Source organism: Gopherus evgoodei, chromosome 3 (genome assembly GCF_007399415.2).
Source record: "Gopherus evgoodei ecotype Sinaloan lineage chromosome 3, rGopEvg1_v1.p, whole genome shotgun sequence".
In the NCBI taxonomy this organism is placed as follows: Eukaryota; Metazoa; Chordata; order Testudines; family Testudinidae; genus Gopherus; species Gopherus evgoodei.
Window position 1 is genome coordinate 205,568,798 of NC_044324.1, and position 15,509 is coordinate 205,584,306.

At 44.0% G+C, this 15,509-nt stretch overlaps 1 protein-coding gene across 1 annotated transcript; it reads left to right on the top strand.

Annotated features, from left to right (window-relative positions):
* The first annotated feature begins 5,861 nt into the window (after positions 1 to 5,861).
* On the top strand, positions 5,862 to 14,887 carry PROKR1 (prokineticin receptor 1). The gene is made up of 3 exons (XM_030554308.1): positions 5,862 to 6,048; positions 7,612 to 8,282; positions 12,767 to 14,887. Exons 2-3 carry the CDS (start codon positions 7,795 to 7,797, stop codon positions 13,461 to 13,463), a joined length of 1,185 nt encoding a protein of 394 aa, XP_030410168.1. The 5' UTR covers positions 5,862 to 6,048; positions 7,612 to 7,794; the 3' UTR covers positions 13,464 to 14,887.
* Positions 14,888 to 15,509: the final 622 nt, after the last annotated feature.

The window sequence follows — 15,509 nt, forward strand, 5'->3', positions numbered from 1 at the left end:
TCAACAATTGTCTCCAACATTCCTGTTTGCAGTTTGAGAAGCACTCGCATCTCCTGCTGCATGTCTCTCTCCTTTACCTGCACTTTTCTCTTCTCCCCTCTATTGCTGGCCATGCTGTCCAGGAGGGTGATCCTCCAAGCCCTGTCCTCGGTATCCAAAGGAACAGAGGCTTGCAGGATCCCCTGAAACATGTCATCCCATGTCCTCTTCCTTCTCCTTCTTATCTGGCTGAGAAACTCTGCTGGTGTGGATGGAGAGACCCTCAAGGCCACATTTCCAGCTGCAAAAGATACAGTAGTACTTCTGTGCATTGTGGGTGTATTCACAAGATAAATGGAAAGTAGGTATGCATAACTCATTCCTTTTGATCCAAGTAATTTACAAGTAGTTCATTCTCACTTCTTCTTGGGATTCAGAGAACATGGCGGCCGTCCCAGCGATGGTCTGGGGGCAAGCTGGGAAATAATAAGAAGGGGGAGATCGCTCATAGCCATGAGTATATGTGTGTAGGGCAATTGAACTGAATATTGGCACTGTTTTCCAGTCAGTGGTGATTTTAGCTGTCATGTCACTCCTGAGGGTAACAGAAGCTGAAAGGGAACAGATCCTGCAGACGTAGAGATGCAGACTGAGGCTGTATACTGTTCGCCTGTGATCTGCAATGATGCCTGCTGAACTAATTCCTGAGTGACAAGGGAAAACATCCTACTGAGGTGGAAAAAATAATGCAGCCTTCCCTAGAAATCTTCAGCACAGGATTGCAGACTACTTTCAGGAACATTTCCTTGAGATCTCCACAGAGGATTCACAGGAGATCCTAGTGCATATAAACAAACTGCTCTGTGGGACCCCCTTTTCCTAACTGTACAGGTGAATGAGAAGCAGATAACTCTACCTCTCTTCGTTGTTTCGATACCTCTTCTAGCATAAATAAAAAAGAGTAAATCAACAGATGTGTTCCTGCAATTTCCAAGCAAACTACATATCTACCAGGTTCCTACCCCTGGTAAGTTGGACTTTAGGGACTAGCATGACTGTCCAGGAGTCAAAATCAGATCCTGGCTTGCCATGCCACTGGATCCCCTGGTTGCTTGCCTCCTCATCATTGTTCACGGTGGGGCCCTGTAACTTCTGCTTCCCCAAAGTATCCACAGGCTCTTCGGGAGGGGGGGGTTGGGTCTCTGCCAAGGATGGCATGCAGCTCTTTGTAAAAGCAGCATGTCTGTGGCTCCACACCAGAGTGACTGTTAGCCCCCCCTTGCCTTCTGGTATGCTTGCCTCAGCTCTTTGGCTTTCATGTGGCACGGCTGTGTGTTCCTCTTATAGCCCTTCTCCTCCAAGCCCCGAGTGATTTGCTCATAAATATTGACATTTCTACAGATGGATCAGAGCTGTACCTGCTCATCCTCTTCTCCCAACAGACCCAGGAGATCCAATACCTCCTATGTACTCCAGGCAAGAGTGTGTCTGCAGCTTGTAGTCGGCTTGGTCACCTGGGCAGTTGCTAGGCATGTTCGTGAGTTGCTAGGTGCCAGGCAAACAGGAAATAGAATTTCAAAAATTTGCATGGTTTTAATGGGGAAAACCTGGCCACTGGGCAGCAGAGTTCAAAATAGTGACCAGAGTGGTCAAGGTGGGGCATTGTGGGACATTTCCTGGAGACCACTAAAGTTGACATAACAGTGTCTGCACTGACACTGCATCCACCTAAGCCCTACACCTCTCACAGAGGTGGCATTAAGTCCACGTAGCGGACAAGTTATGTCGGAGGAAGTGAAATTTTAGTGTAGAAGCTTACACAGTTATGTCAATGTAAGCTGCCTTATGTTGCCCTAACTCTGTAGTGTAGACCAAGAATGAGACCCAGCACTTGATTTTCACTTTCTGCTTAATTTTTAAATCTGTAATTCAGCATCAATAATGTTGCTATCTAATGAGCAACAAAATATTGCTTAATATTGGCAATGCTCCACTCCTCTTCTGCATTCTAAATAAGGTTATATTGCACTACTGCTGGCAGTTTCAAAGGATTCAGCTTTTACACACACACACACACACACACACACACACAGAGAGAGAGAGAGAGAGAGAGAGAGAGAGAGAGAGAGAGAGAGAGGCTGGCAATGTTAATCTGTATACAGCAGAAGATCAGTGTAAGCTCAAGACAGAAAAGGGCCAGATCCTAAGCTCATAAAAGATGGCATAGCTCCATTGGTGTAATGTTTTTAGTCACTGGGGATAAACAGATTTACACCAACTGAGGATCTGGACCAAAGGAAAATAAATATTTGGATCCAGCCTTGACTTGAGATCGGATACAATTTTATTTAAGAGATTAAAGCAAAATATTAATCAGAAGAATTACCTTTCTAATGTAAAGCTCCAAACAGTTCATTATGCAGTAATAATCTTTATTTGAGCTCATCAATGATCATGTATACTATTTTATGTAAGGATGTTTGATGTCTTATTTCATTGTGCACTATAACTTTCCTTTATTTCTCCCTATATTTGTTCATACACATTGCACTGACATTTTACAACAGAAAGTTGTAATGCTTTGTGGCAAAATACAGTGTATCTAATTTCATTGTGCCTTATTTGGTTGCATGCTTTCAGGACAGTAATAACAGCAAACTGTCTTATGCCTTTTGGCTTATTACACTGAGTATTATAATTAAGGCCCTGTGAAATATTTTACTTGCAATAATAAATGTATGTGTGTGAGAGACAGAGAGAGAGAGAGCAAGCAATTTCCTGCAATACTTTTGGGAGATCTTATTGTATTATATTTATATATCATTGAGGACCAGGGATCATCAGTGACACTGGAACGCTTTTTATAGTGGGGGTGCTGAAAGCCAGCAAAACTATCCCCAAACTTTTTACCTTGTCCTCCTGTCAGGATTCCTTCTCCACTCTGAACTTTAGGGTACAGATGGGGGGACCTGCATGGACACTTCTAAGCTTAATTACCAGCTTAGATCTGATATCGCTGCCACCACCCCAAGCACTACTTTTCTTCCCTGGGTAGCCTTGAGAGACTTCACCAATTTCCTGGTGAACACAGATCCAAACCCCTTGGATCTTAAAACAAGGAGAAATTAAACCATCCCCCCTCCTTTCTCCCACCAACTCCTGGTGAATCCAGATCCAACCCCCTTGGATCTAAAAACAAGGAAAAAATCAATCAGGTGTTAAGAAAAAGGCTTTTAATTAAAGAAAAGAAAGGTAAAAGAAAAGAAAACCCTCTGGGAGAGATTAGCATACCAGCTACTCTCACGGACAGCAGATTCCAAACACAGAGGATGTTCCCCTGGGCAAAAACTTAGTTACACAAAAAATACCCAAATACCCAAATTTGATAATTCCCTAAATGGTACCAAGACAAGTTACAAAGAAAATAAACATAAACCTATTTATCCCTTTCTAAAACTCACTACTCTGATAAGAGGCTGGTTCCTTGATCTTTTTCACTCTGGCTGAAACTGAAACTCTAAACAAAGGAAAACTTCCCTTCTTCCTTTTGAAACATCTTGTTCCCCCATTGGTTCCTCTGGTCAGGTGTCAGCTAGGCTAGGTGAACTTCTTAACCCTTTACAGGTAAAAGAGGCAGTAACCCTTAACTATCTGTTTATGACACCTCCCTGTTCCCCTCAGAGCTGAGGCCAGGAGCAAGGCTGTGTCTCCAGGAGTTGGGAAAAAGGAGAGAGGTAAGGGGGCCGAGGCTGGAAGCAGGCGTGGAGCCAGTAATGGAGCCCCACATGCAGGGCCAGCAGCTGGAACCCTGTGTGGGGGGCCGGGCGCAGGGCCAGCAGCCATGATGTGGGACCCTGCATGCATGGCCAGGAGCGGGGCTGGCAGCTGTAACCCCGCCCGCAGCCCAGAGCAGGGCTGGCATCCAGCATAAAATCTGTGACTATGGAGATTGTATATAATTCCTTGGGGGTGGAGGGACCACAGCCCTTCAGGAACAGGTGCAGGAGGGGTGATTAGGTAAATTCACTCAAGCTGTAACACCGTTCAAGAAGTAGCACCACAAAATGATGTGCATCTACTTGTTTAAACTGGAATCTCCAGGACCACAGACAAAGAAAAGACTTTTGGGTAATTATCCTCAGTTAAACTAATTCAGGGTCTTCTTTCAGAGCCAGCAAACAGACAGGACATTCTGTTGAATGGGGGACCCCAGTCCTTAGGGAAATGTTGGAAGGACCGACACCTGCCAGAGCCTGATGTTGGCGTTGGCGTTGGGGTGACCTCTGGTAAGCTTTCAGTAGGCATGTAGGTTCTTTTATTGTTTTTAATATGTTTTCTCTGTAATGCTTTCCCCTTAAGAATAAATGTGCTTGCTTATAAAGGGCTATGTGGTAACTTAGAGTAGCTGTCCAGAGTGCTGTTGATAGCCTCTGGAGAGAGAGCAAAGTACAGGTGCTAGCCTGTTCAGACAGTTTGGCTTTCTGGAAATAACACAGTTTAGGCAAGGAACTGCACAGCCTGGAAAAATCCCAGTTAGGCGGGGAAGTGATGCAGGTCTCTGCCCAAGAGAGGTGATGGCTGAGGAGCTGGGAGCCTAGAGTGGGTGCCCTTTCTGAACCATAGAGGGGAAATACAGGTGCAGTTCCCTTGAATTGCAACTTCTTGTAAGAGATTGGTATCTGTCTTATAGCGCCCTCTTCTGGCTGGAAACCAATTTGTTCTTACTGAGCCAGTGCCCTCCATGGGAGAATTCTGGAACCTTCTCACTGAGTCCATGGAAGGCAATTTCCAGCAGGATGAGTTGTGGTGGTTTCTTTTTCTTTTATTTCAAGTCTCTTCAACAAGCAGGATCAAAACTTCCCCAAGTCTGGCCATCACTCCCCCATAAGTTCCTCAGCCCAAAGTTCCTGGTTCTTACCTCAGAGCCTTTTGATAATAGAACTTCCCCATAGTCTCCTTTCTGTCCATTTTGTTTGTGGAAGCCGTTCCTCCAGCCTCTGGCAGGTACTACAGCTACTCCTCTTCATTTCCTGCTCTTCCTTTTATGAGTCCGCCAGTTAAGCTGCAGGTCTTCTCCCAGGTGCAGCAGGTGGGGCTAATCAGCTAGCTGCTGGCCTCTGACCTCAGTCGAATGGTGTCTCTTATACCTTCACACATGTGTATTTGCTAACTTCCCACAAAAATGCAAAACTTATCACATTAATGAACACCTTGTCACGGCCACATTTTCAAACCCAAGGAGTGGAGTTTCTTTTTCAGTTTATTTCCTTCCCCCAGTGTGATTTCCGTGGACAGTAGCTCAAGTTCTCTTCCTGTCCCATGCCTTGGCAATGGAAGGCTCAGCAGAATCACAAGAGAATCAAGGCTGCCCCCAGTTGCATGAAGGCTGCCTCTTATTTTTCAGCTATTGAACAGCTTCCACTCCTGCTGCAGGGCTACTTGACTGCAAGGAGGGGGGCAGCTGCCGAAGGAGATATTCTGCTATTGCTGTGTCCCAGCAGTGCTTAGCAGTCTTCTCAATACCACGTCGCAAGTCTAGGAAATTGGCTAGGAAGGTCTTAGTTTAGATAGGTCTTTCGAGGGTCCCCTCCCAACATGGGGGCTTGAATCCAGCCCTTCATTCACTCCTGGGGTAAGTAACCACTGACCAATACAAACAAAGATCAAACAGCATGCCGCAACCAGGGCGGCAGCGACATTCCTACGACAAGCTTGGTGACAAGGACATTGTGTGTGTTCAGTTCAGTCGGGGAGCCTTAAAGTACCATAGGGGCAGTCATGTGGTATTGTGTACTGCCTCTTTAAAATTACATATGCTCGGCCAGCATCAAGGTGCCTCCCACTAAGAAAAGGCTTTAGATGCAGGCACGCAGACAAAGGAGTCCTGCTCCTTGTTGAGCTCCGGGGCTGACACACTGTTCCAGCTCTGGCAATCAAGTGTCATTTATTTAACTCTCTCAGCTGCGTTCCTAGTGATTCTGCCTGAGTTCCAGTGACTGCAAGAGGGACTGACCCTGGAGGCGACCCCCAGAGCATCAGAGACCATGATGAAGATGAGCCCTATCACAGGTAATCAGTTGTTGCTGAGTTGTCTTGTTTTAGGAGTTCCTCTGCTATTCGCAGCAAAACTGTTTGAAATATGTATCATCACTTTCGCTGTAAAGCATGTTGTTCAGGTGCTCCTGGATTGTTTCTGTTTCTTGTATTGGGGTTGAATTTGCACAGTTGCCAGGTGGCTGGGTGCAGCATTGTATGATGCGGATGGCTGTTTGAAATGATAATCTAGTTTCTTTGCTATTCTAGATGGCATGTGTCATTTTGCAACTCTTTTAGTCCGAGTGCAATTGGAAATGAAAGTTTTGCATGAGAGTTCCTCTCACAACCCATCAGAATCAGTGCCCCGCAGCCTGTGACCGGTTTTGTGGAAAATGCAGCTCAGGAGGACAGCTCCGCTCTGCAGATTGTTCTCTGCAGTCAAAGTAGGGCCTGCTTGATGACATTTGACATTGTGGGGACTTGCTGCTTTAATGCAATGAAGCAGCAGCTCCTGCCAATTTCATCCCAGTACTATGTGCCACTTTGAGCCTCTAACTATAAGTAACTGGAGGGCTGGATCACTTCCAGAAGTGAGTTGAGAGGATTCTAGGAGACATCTCTGTTAGCATTCTGGTGCATAAAGCACACATGGGCATGGGAGCTGAGGGGGTTGTTTGTATGTGGTGCACTTCAAAATGTACAGAATTATTGGAAGTTCCTTCAGTATCTTTTGTAGAAACGACAAGAAAAGAGATGGACGGGGTTTCCTTTCCTTTCAACAGTTTTGAACATTTGTTCTCCAAGTCAGAAAGATGTTCCTTTTCATGTAAATTAAGTCCCTCTTTGTTGAAGGGGGTCCTCACTCCTAGAGATACATTTGTCCATGTATTAGACCTTTCTGATCAGCTCAACCGAGCAATATTGTCAGCTGGTGTAAATTGGTGAGGTGCTCATGACTTCAGCAGAGCTGCACCAATTTATACTAGCTGAGAATTTGGCACTCTGTACTCAATTAAATGTTGCCCAAAAGAAATGTCCTAGCTGCTCCACCCCTCATGTGTCCTGGAGGCTCTTATTTAATTAGCTAATGTATTTAGAAGCTAGTGAGGCAGTTCCCCTTCTTTTCTATCCTGTAATGCTGCTCTTCAGAGACCCCTAGGCAGAGTACAAAGCCTCTGTATCCAAAGGTACATTGGGTGTTTGCAACAAATGAAGGTGCCGTGTCCTAAGTTCTCATATTCACTCAGCTATATGACAGCCTGTGGGCAGAGAGGCTAGCAGAGGTTTAACATGAATTTCACAGTCCTGCCACATGCCATTTCAGTCTGTGCAAATGCAACTGCCTAGTAAATAAAATGTTGCTACTGAATTAAGATCAAAATCCAACATTTGGTCAGACTTCACCAGATTTGACAATAATCACAAAGAAATCTTTCCATACCAGAGCACTTTCTCTCTAGGCAGATCTATACATGCAGCTGCAGATCACCAGAGGGAAGGGGAGCAGTGCTAATGAAGAGAAGACGCTCTCCTTGCAGCAATTTTGTCACCTTTTGTTCTCTCTCTGTGTTTCCTTCTTTTTTGTTTCCATAAAAGGGTGACAAATGTTGCTGTTGCTCTTCAGCCTCACAGCGATGACAAGGAGGAGAAGGTGACTTGCTCCTTGGGGAAAGCATCAGGCAAGCTCTCCTGCCACTTCCTCTCCCACTCTCCAGGTGATATTAACAAGATCCTGGAGCCCAGCACAGTTGCCTGCGTGGGAAGAGCAGAGACACCACTATGGGGCAGGAAGAGCGTAACACCACCACCATCGCCATCAACTTCGCTGCCATCTACAACCTCCACAGTGGGGACTTCACCTCCTTCCGAAATTTCTCCTTCCCATTCAATTTCAGCTACAGTGATTATGACTTGCCTCTGGACAGTGAGGATGATGTGACCAAAACCCGCACCTTCTTTGCGGCCAAGATTGTGATTGGGGTGGCACTCATCGGCATCATGCTGGTCTGTGGCATCGGCAACTTTATCTTCATCGCTGCCCTGGCCCGCTACAAGAAGCTGCGCAACCTCACCAACCTACTGATTGCTAACCTGGCCATCTCAGACTTCATCGTGGCTATCGTCTGCTGTCCCTTTGAGATGGACTACTATGTGGTGCGGCAGCTGTCCTGGGAACATGGCCATGTGCTCTGTGCCTCTGTCAATTACTTACGCACCGTCTCCCTTTACGTCTCTACCAATGCTCTCCTGGCTATAGCCGTAGACAGGTAAGCAGGGGAAATGGATGGTTTGATTTATATGGGGAGAGGAAACCAGGGATCCTTGTCCCTCTCAATGGCCAAGGTTTTCAAGTGTCGGTGACATCTACATAAGTGGCTTAATGTTTAGAGGTGCTGAGCACCTATGGGCCCTACTGATATCCAGCAGATTTGTAGAAATCAGGCCACTTAAGAGCTTGGTCCTGGGAGGTGCTGAGCACAGATCAGGAATTATTTGATGAAATGTTGGGTTGTGGGATTTTTTTGTCAGTTTTGAGGAAAACTTCCCCGGGTCCAGGATGGAATTTTGGAGAAGAGAACCATCCCAGAGTAGCCAAAAGTCTACTCGTTAGAGCACTCATGTGAGAGACCCCAGTTCAAGTCCCTGCTCTACCTGATTTAAAGCAGAGACTTAAACCTGGATCTTCCATATCCAAGGTGAGAGACCTATACAGTCACTTTCTCTCAGTCTCCTCTGTGGAAGCTATTCCACTTTTCATATATAATTACATATTCATTGGGCCGGAGAGAGTCTTACTCTGTAGTCCACTGGTTAGGGTACTCCCGTGGTGTTCACTGGGCAATTGGCTATTTTGGGGTCTTGGTCTCTTGTAAAGTATTTCAAAACATCTGGTTTTCATTCTGATGTGGAAAGAAAATGAATGGCAGCACTTCAAAAAAATGTTATGAACCAGAATTCTTGTTTTCCAGCCGGCCCTATTGAGATCCCACTTCTGCCACTCAGTCAAGCACTTGGCAGCACTAACTGGATATTTAAATATAGAATCGGATGCTAAGCTTTAGGCATCCAAAACTCTTCTCTCTGGGTCTAAATCATCAACAACTCACTGTCCTCTCCTATTTATTGGCACTGTCACATACCAAATATTTTCCCAGGCAAAGGACTATATCAAGGTCCTATAGGAACCCATGTGGACGTCAAACCAGAGACTCTTGCATTTTTCATGCCGTTATGAAAATGACACCTAGTTTAAGCCCCAGTTCCATTAAAGGAGCCTCTGCAAACTGGGTTCTGAGACCATGGGTGCCTCACAATGCCCAGATCCCACACAATTTGCTTCACTTTGCATCCCTGAGACCTTTGTATGGAGTTTCTCTCCCTGTAGGAATTTTTAAAATATAATCACTGACCTCACATCCAGGAGCGCCGCCAGCTTTTTTGGCGCCCTAGGTGGCAAGAGGTCCCGCTCCCGAAATGGCGCCCCCGACAGAGGTGGCAGATGGTCCCGCCACCGAAATACTGTGGACGACTGGGGCGGCCGCCGCCCCCAAATGTTAGCACCCGGTCACCTAATGGGTTGCACTGGCCCTGCTCACATCAGGTGGTTACTGGTCTTTCCTCTCACTTTTTGTTTTATTGGCCGTGTGCTCCACTGACTCAGATACCTGGATCCACCTTGACACCAAAGTTAGGTCTGTTACAATTGACCCATGGAAGGCAAATCACAAAAGACTGTTTCCAGGCAGAAAAATCACACAACACAAGTCATTTCCTATACCACAGTGCCACGTGACTACCTCTGAAGACTTAGGACAGCTCAGTGTATTAGTATTATTGTTCTTTTCCCTTAATATTTGCAATTTATTCTATATCCTTTCTATGCCATTTTAAGTTATAATCTCACTTTTCAGTTTGGGGGGCCTGATTCTCCTCTCATGCCAATTTAACACTGATTTAACTCCACTGACTGTAGTATAGTTACTATTGATCCAGCCTCCATTGAAATCGGTGAGAGTCTTTCCACTAGCTCCAGTGGGAACTGGGTCAAGCCTTTTCACTGGCTTAAGCAGGAGATGAACCGGCCCCTATGAGCCAATTCTTCAGCTGGTGTAAATCAGCATAGCTCTAGTGTAGTCTGTGTGCACCAGTTCGGGAGCTGGCTTTATGTCTTTGTTTTGAGCATATTACTCTTTTCTATTTGATTTAATTGTTCTTAGATCATAACGAATGGTTTGGACAGACCTATTCAGTCACCTCCTCTGTCCCATCACCTCACACAAAGTTGTTCTCAAACAGACAATAGGAGGTACTTGTCATCAAGTCCTTGTGCCTGCCAAAAGCCCGGAGAAGATTTTCCAGCATCTCTCCCAGTCCATCTACTAAAATGATCCTGGAAAAGAATTTTTAAAAAGTTATTGCAAAACCAAGCCAGAATGTTTATATAAATCCATATTCAATTTTAAAGCCTAAACGTTCTCTATTTTTGTAAGAGGGTTACTTTTTAAAAAAAAAATTGCTAAAAGCTCCTTTTGCCCAATAGCAATCAATTAAACCCCCTGTGGTTATTTCTGTGAGTGGGCAGATGTCGATCTATAATTCGTTCATATCTCTTTTGCTCAAAATGGTTAACTGAAGAAGAAGAAGAAGAAATTACTAATATTCAGATACAGAATGTGCACATTCTGTTTATCTGAGAGCTTGGATAATCATGTGATAAGCAAGCTTAAGATGCACTATTTAAAAAGATATTTCGGGAAAACATTTTTTCAGTAAGATACTCTAAAGTACAAACATTCATATACTTAGTATTCATTATTTTTGGAACAAAGTTCTGGAGATTTGGCAATGCTGTATGTTGACCTCTTCATTTTTTTCTGGCCAACATTTTGAGCCCATCCTGCATCCCTGGGATACCCTAGATGGGAATAATAATGCTAGAAACATAATAATGCACGTAAATTCTTGTAACCACACAATCTCCAGCTTCCATAATGGCAGCCATGATCACTTAGTGCAAGTTGGAGCAGCCTGAAGAGTGCTCTACCATGTACAAGGAGATGGTATTAGGGCAGAGAAGCCCCAGGATCAAGGGGACAGGAAGGTGGCTTACGTCACCTTTGTACCTAGCCTCCTTAGTTCTGCCAAGCACTTCTCACCCAGCACTGAGAAGCTGGGCTGGTGTATTCTTCTGTTTTACTGGCATTTATTGATAATGGGGAACTTTTTACTTGGTGGAAAGAGAAGCAGCACTCAGTTAATAATAAAAACATACAGTTGTCCATTCCATTGCACTCCTATGGGAATGAGCACTTTTGCCATTCCATGGGACCTTGTCTGTGCCAAGACGACTTTGAGGTATGCATTTGAACCCTGATGGGGCACCCAAGTAACTTGACTGACACTTCATTTATTTATGAATGAGTGATCCAATGATATATATTATACAGGCATAAAATCCTGCTAATGAATGATAAATTGCACTATTTTAAACAGTCGTTACACCTTGATGTGAAATAGAAAACTACAGATAGCTTGGGAGGGGAGACACATTTTGTGAGTACATTTGATCAAAATATTCCTTATGTGGAAAAGAAGGTTCAAATCTTCTTGTGCCAAATTGTGTCCTCCATTAAGCAGAACTCCCCATCAAGATCTGAGTGAAAACAGATGGTATAATATGGCCCCTTGTGCCTTTTTAACTTAATTGAGTCAATAACAATTGATTCATCTTGCATATAAAATACTGAGATTTCTCCTTACCTTTTGTTAACTTCTGCATGGTAAATGTCAGCAGCAAATTGATTGCAGTCTTGTAATAATGAGTACAAGCAGCTGCCATCATGCTAAGTAATAGGGCAGCTAAATGGGCATAGAAAATTTAAGCTCCTATTACCAATAGCCTCTTGCTACACACTAAACAAAAATTCCCATTAGAGTAAACTGCCAGGCTTTATATATAAAGCCCTTTATCAATTACATGAAAACATCCTGAGATGTAAATATTTAAAAGCATCAATAGGTCTGATTTCAATTCAAACCTTTATTACCCTATAAAATATTTGTGTTTCCATTATTTTAAATGTCTTTACACAGAGATTCAATGGTAGTAACTGAACCTTCCCTAATCCTGCACAGCCAAGTACTTCTCAGCCAAGGACTGTATTTTCCTCCTTTGTCCTCTAAAGATGTATTACTGTATGCTTTCAATTCTCACACAGATGCATGTGCAGCTAGTCCATCTAAGAACTACACAAATCAATCACCGTGTACTATATCTGTGTTACCTAATAACCCTTAGAAAATGTGTACAGTTTCTTTTCATCCTCTCTCTCATAACTTGGGATCAAGGTTAAACAAAGAATGTTTCCATATTGATAGGAAATTAAGCCATGATTTTTAAAAAACAGGAGCCTAAAACTTGGTCTCCTAAATCCATACTTAGGCACCTAAATAGACAGCCAGATCTTCAAAGTGCTGAGCAATAACAAGAGGGCCAGTACTTCTGGAAGTCCAGCCACTCAGTCACATGGTTATTTATGGATTTAGGAGCCTAATTTTAGGCTGCTTCGTTTTTGACTTATCTTCACCTCTTGTTCCCTCAAGAAAGCAAATGTCTGTCAAGTTCTCCCTTTTTAAAACAATGACAATTTCTGTCCCTGCCTCAGTAAATCACCCTGCTTGTATTCAGAAATGTGCTTTAGTTAATAAGCTTTCCTGACTTTGTTCTGAGTGTGTTATTTATCTTTTGTAGGTATCTGGCCATTGTCCACCCACTCAAACCACGTATGAATTATCAAACAGCTACTTTCCTAATTGCTTTGGTCTGGATAGTCTCCATATTCATTGCGATACCATCTGCATATTTCACTACTGAAACTGTAATATTCATAGTAAAAAATCAGGAGAAAATTTTTTGTGGCCAGATTTGGCCAGTTGACCAGCAAATGTATTATAAATCCTACTTCCTCTTCATCTTTGGCATTGAATTTGTTGGACCCGTAATCACAATGACCCTGTGTTATGCCAGGATCTCCAGAGAGCTTTGGTTTAAAACTGTCCCAGGGTTCCAGACAGAGCAGATCAGAAAGAGGCTCCGGTGCAGAAGAAAAACAGTCATGGTACTTATGTGTATCCTAACTGCCTATGTCCTCTGCTGGGCCCCATTCTATGGATTCACTATCGTCCGTGACTTTTTCCCTACAGTCTTTGTGAAAGAGAAACATTACCTTACAGCATTTTACATAGTCGAGTGCATTGCCATGAGCAACAGCATGATCAACACCATGTGCTTTGTAACTGTAAAGAATAACACTATGAAGTATTTGAAGAAGATCATGTTGCTTAGGTGGAGATCTACATATAATAGCAGCAAATCTAGTGTAGATTTAGACATTAAAACTAGTGCAATGCCTGTCACAGAAGAGGTAGACTGCATAAAATTAAAGTAATCTCTTGTGGTTCTGTTGTCATGGCATGTATATTCCATGGGGTGGGGGGCGTTGCCTCAGAAAATTCTCTTTTTCTGTGATGATATGTACTAATGGAGAGAACACTGGACTACGAGTCAGTAGACCGTGACTCTGTTCCTAACTATACCAGTGACCTGCTGTCCCAGCGCTCTTTGCCTCAATTTCCCCATCTGTAAAACTGGAACACTGATACTTCTCTTTTGTAAATGCCTTTGAAATTTAGGAATGGCAAGTTCTATATAAGAGCAAGGTTGTAGTGTCTGGGTCTGAAATTCCCCCATCTCTCCTAGCAATGATGCTGAGAATTCCCGCCAATTCCCTTTAAGTCTGGGTATGACCTTTGCCCTCTTCCAGCCCATGACCCTTGCCTTTAAGGCACTCATCCTTCCCCCCCGCCCACCTCCTCTCCACCTCACTAAGGTGAGAAGCAAGACTTTGCTGCTTTATGGGACTCCTTACCCTCTCAAAATGTCCAGACTCCTTCAAGTGCCCAAGCGCCTAGCAACCTACTGACATTTCAGCCCCACACAGCCTTCTGATCCACAGCATAGCCCCTTGCCACCGGGCCCGTTTTCTACCATTTCCTGCTCTAGCAAAGACCTTTACTACTACGTCCTTTACTGTGGCGTCCTGTATAGAACACTTTGATCTCATCCCCCTTTGTACATTTACGCAGAATGTTACTTTGCTCTTGGGTACTTGAAAATGGAATGGCTCCATCTTTCCGCCGGCACAGAGGAGTTCCTCCTCGCCTGCTTAGGGCCAGATTCTGTCACCCTCACTGATGCTATGACCATCATACTCCAAGAGCGGGCCCATTCATTTCAATGGGACTACTTTCTGAGTAAGGAGCTATTTAGTGGTTAAAATTCACCCTTGTGCACATTGCTTAAGTTCCACATACGCCCTTAAAATAGGGTTCAAGTGGGACATATATAGTGTATAGGGCTTGTGCTGACGCCCTGCAAAAAGGTGAAGGTAAGAGAGATAGAATCTGGCCCTCAATGAACGTGTCACTGATTTGCTGTTTGACTGTCACTTGATGTCCGCGTAAATGTAGCAAAATCATGCACCATGCAACACGTCCAGATGAATTCTGTGTAATCGCCTTTAATTCCATCTTTATCATTCCGTTTTTGTATAGCACAAGGATCAGTGTTTCTTTTAATTAGTAACTGTGATTATACAGATACTGTCAGTGAAGTACATTCATTTAAGCCCCAGTCATTACACTTCATGAATTTTCATGCATTGAAATCAAGGCTTTTCTATTGAGCTGCAGAACGCTTGTCATTTTTGTGTATGTGATACTGCCTCCCTTTGAAGTAAACCGCGTTTGTAAATAATTCGTCTATTTGTGAATTTAAAGTGAGCACAAATGTCTGTTACTTAATAAAACAATAAATGTGGGAATCTGAGCAGCATTCAAGATTATTTTTAAGAAAACTGCTTTTCACACTCAAATTTTTTTACATCAAAGAATGGACTAAAATGTCAATAATACCATTTTGGTAGCAAAATCAGTGGTGATGTGATGGGGTGGAGAAGGCCCAGAGGCCCCTGCTGGAGGTCTCAGGGTCCTGCCACAACGAACCCAGGAAAGGAGCAGTGGAGCTAAATTCTCCAAGCTGCCTAGACAGACTGCACAGGAAGCAGCCAATCTGGGGAAGGATTCAAATGGCTAGCCAATCAGAGGGTTGCAGGATAGTATAAAAGGAGCTGCAGTGCAGATCAGTCAGTTATTTGTTGTAGTCAAAGGAGTGCAGATGGTGCTCCTGGCTGGCCAAAGAGAAGTACAGCACCACAGACAGCTCAGTGCTGGGAGGGTCCGGGGGAGCAAGAAAAATCTTCTGGCTGGCTGCTGGGCCTGAACACAGAAGAGCCCTGAGGTAGGGTTGATGCATTGGTGAAGGCAGGGGCCATGGGGAAGTGGCCCAAGGAACTGAAAGCAGTTTAGTGAGAGCAGTGGTTCTCAATCTATTTACCATTGTGGGCTGCATATGTGGGCCACATCCACACTATATA

What these genes read in the sequence shown, in the direction of transcription:
- PROKR1 (XM_030554308.1), top strand. Translation starts at nt 7,795, where the DNA reads ATGGGGCAGGAAGAGCGTAACACCACCACCATCGCCATCAACTTCGCT. An exon ending in CTGGCTATAGCCGTAGACAG is followed by an intron (nt 8,283 to 12,766) that starts GTAAGCAGGGGA and finishes TATCTTTTGTAG; the next exon opens with GTATCTGGCCATTGTCCACC.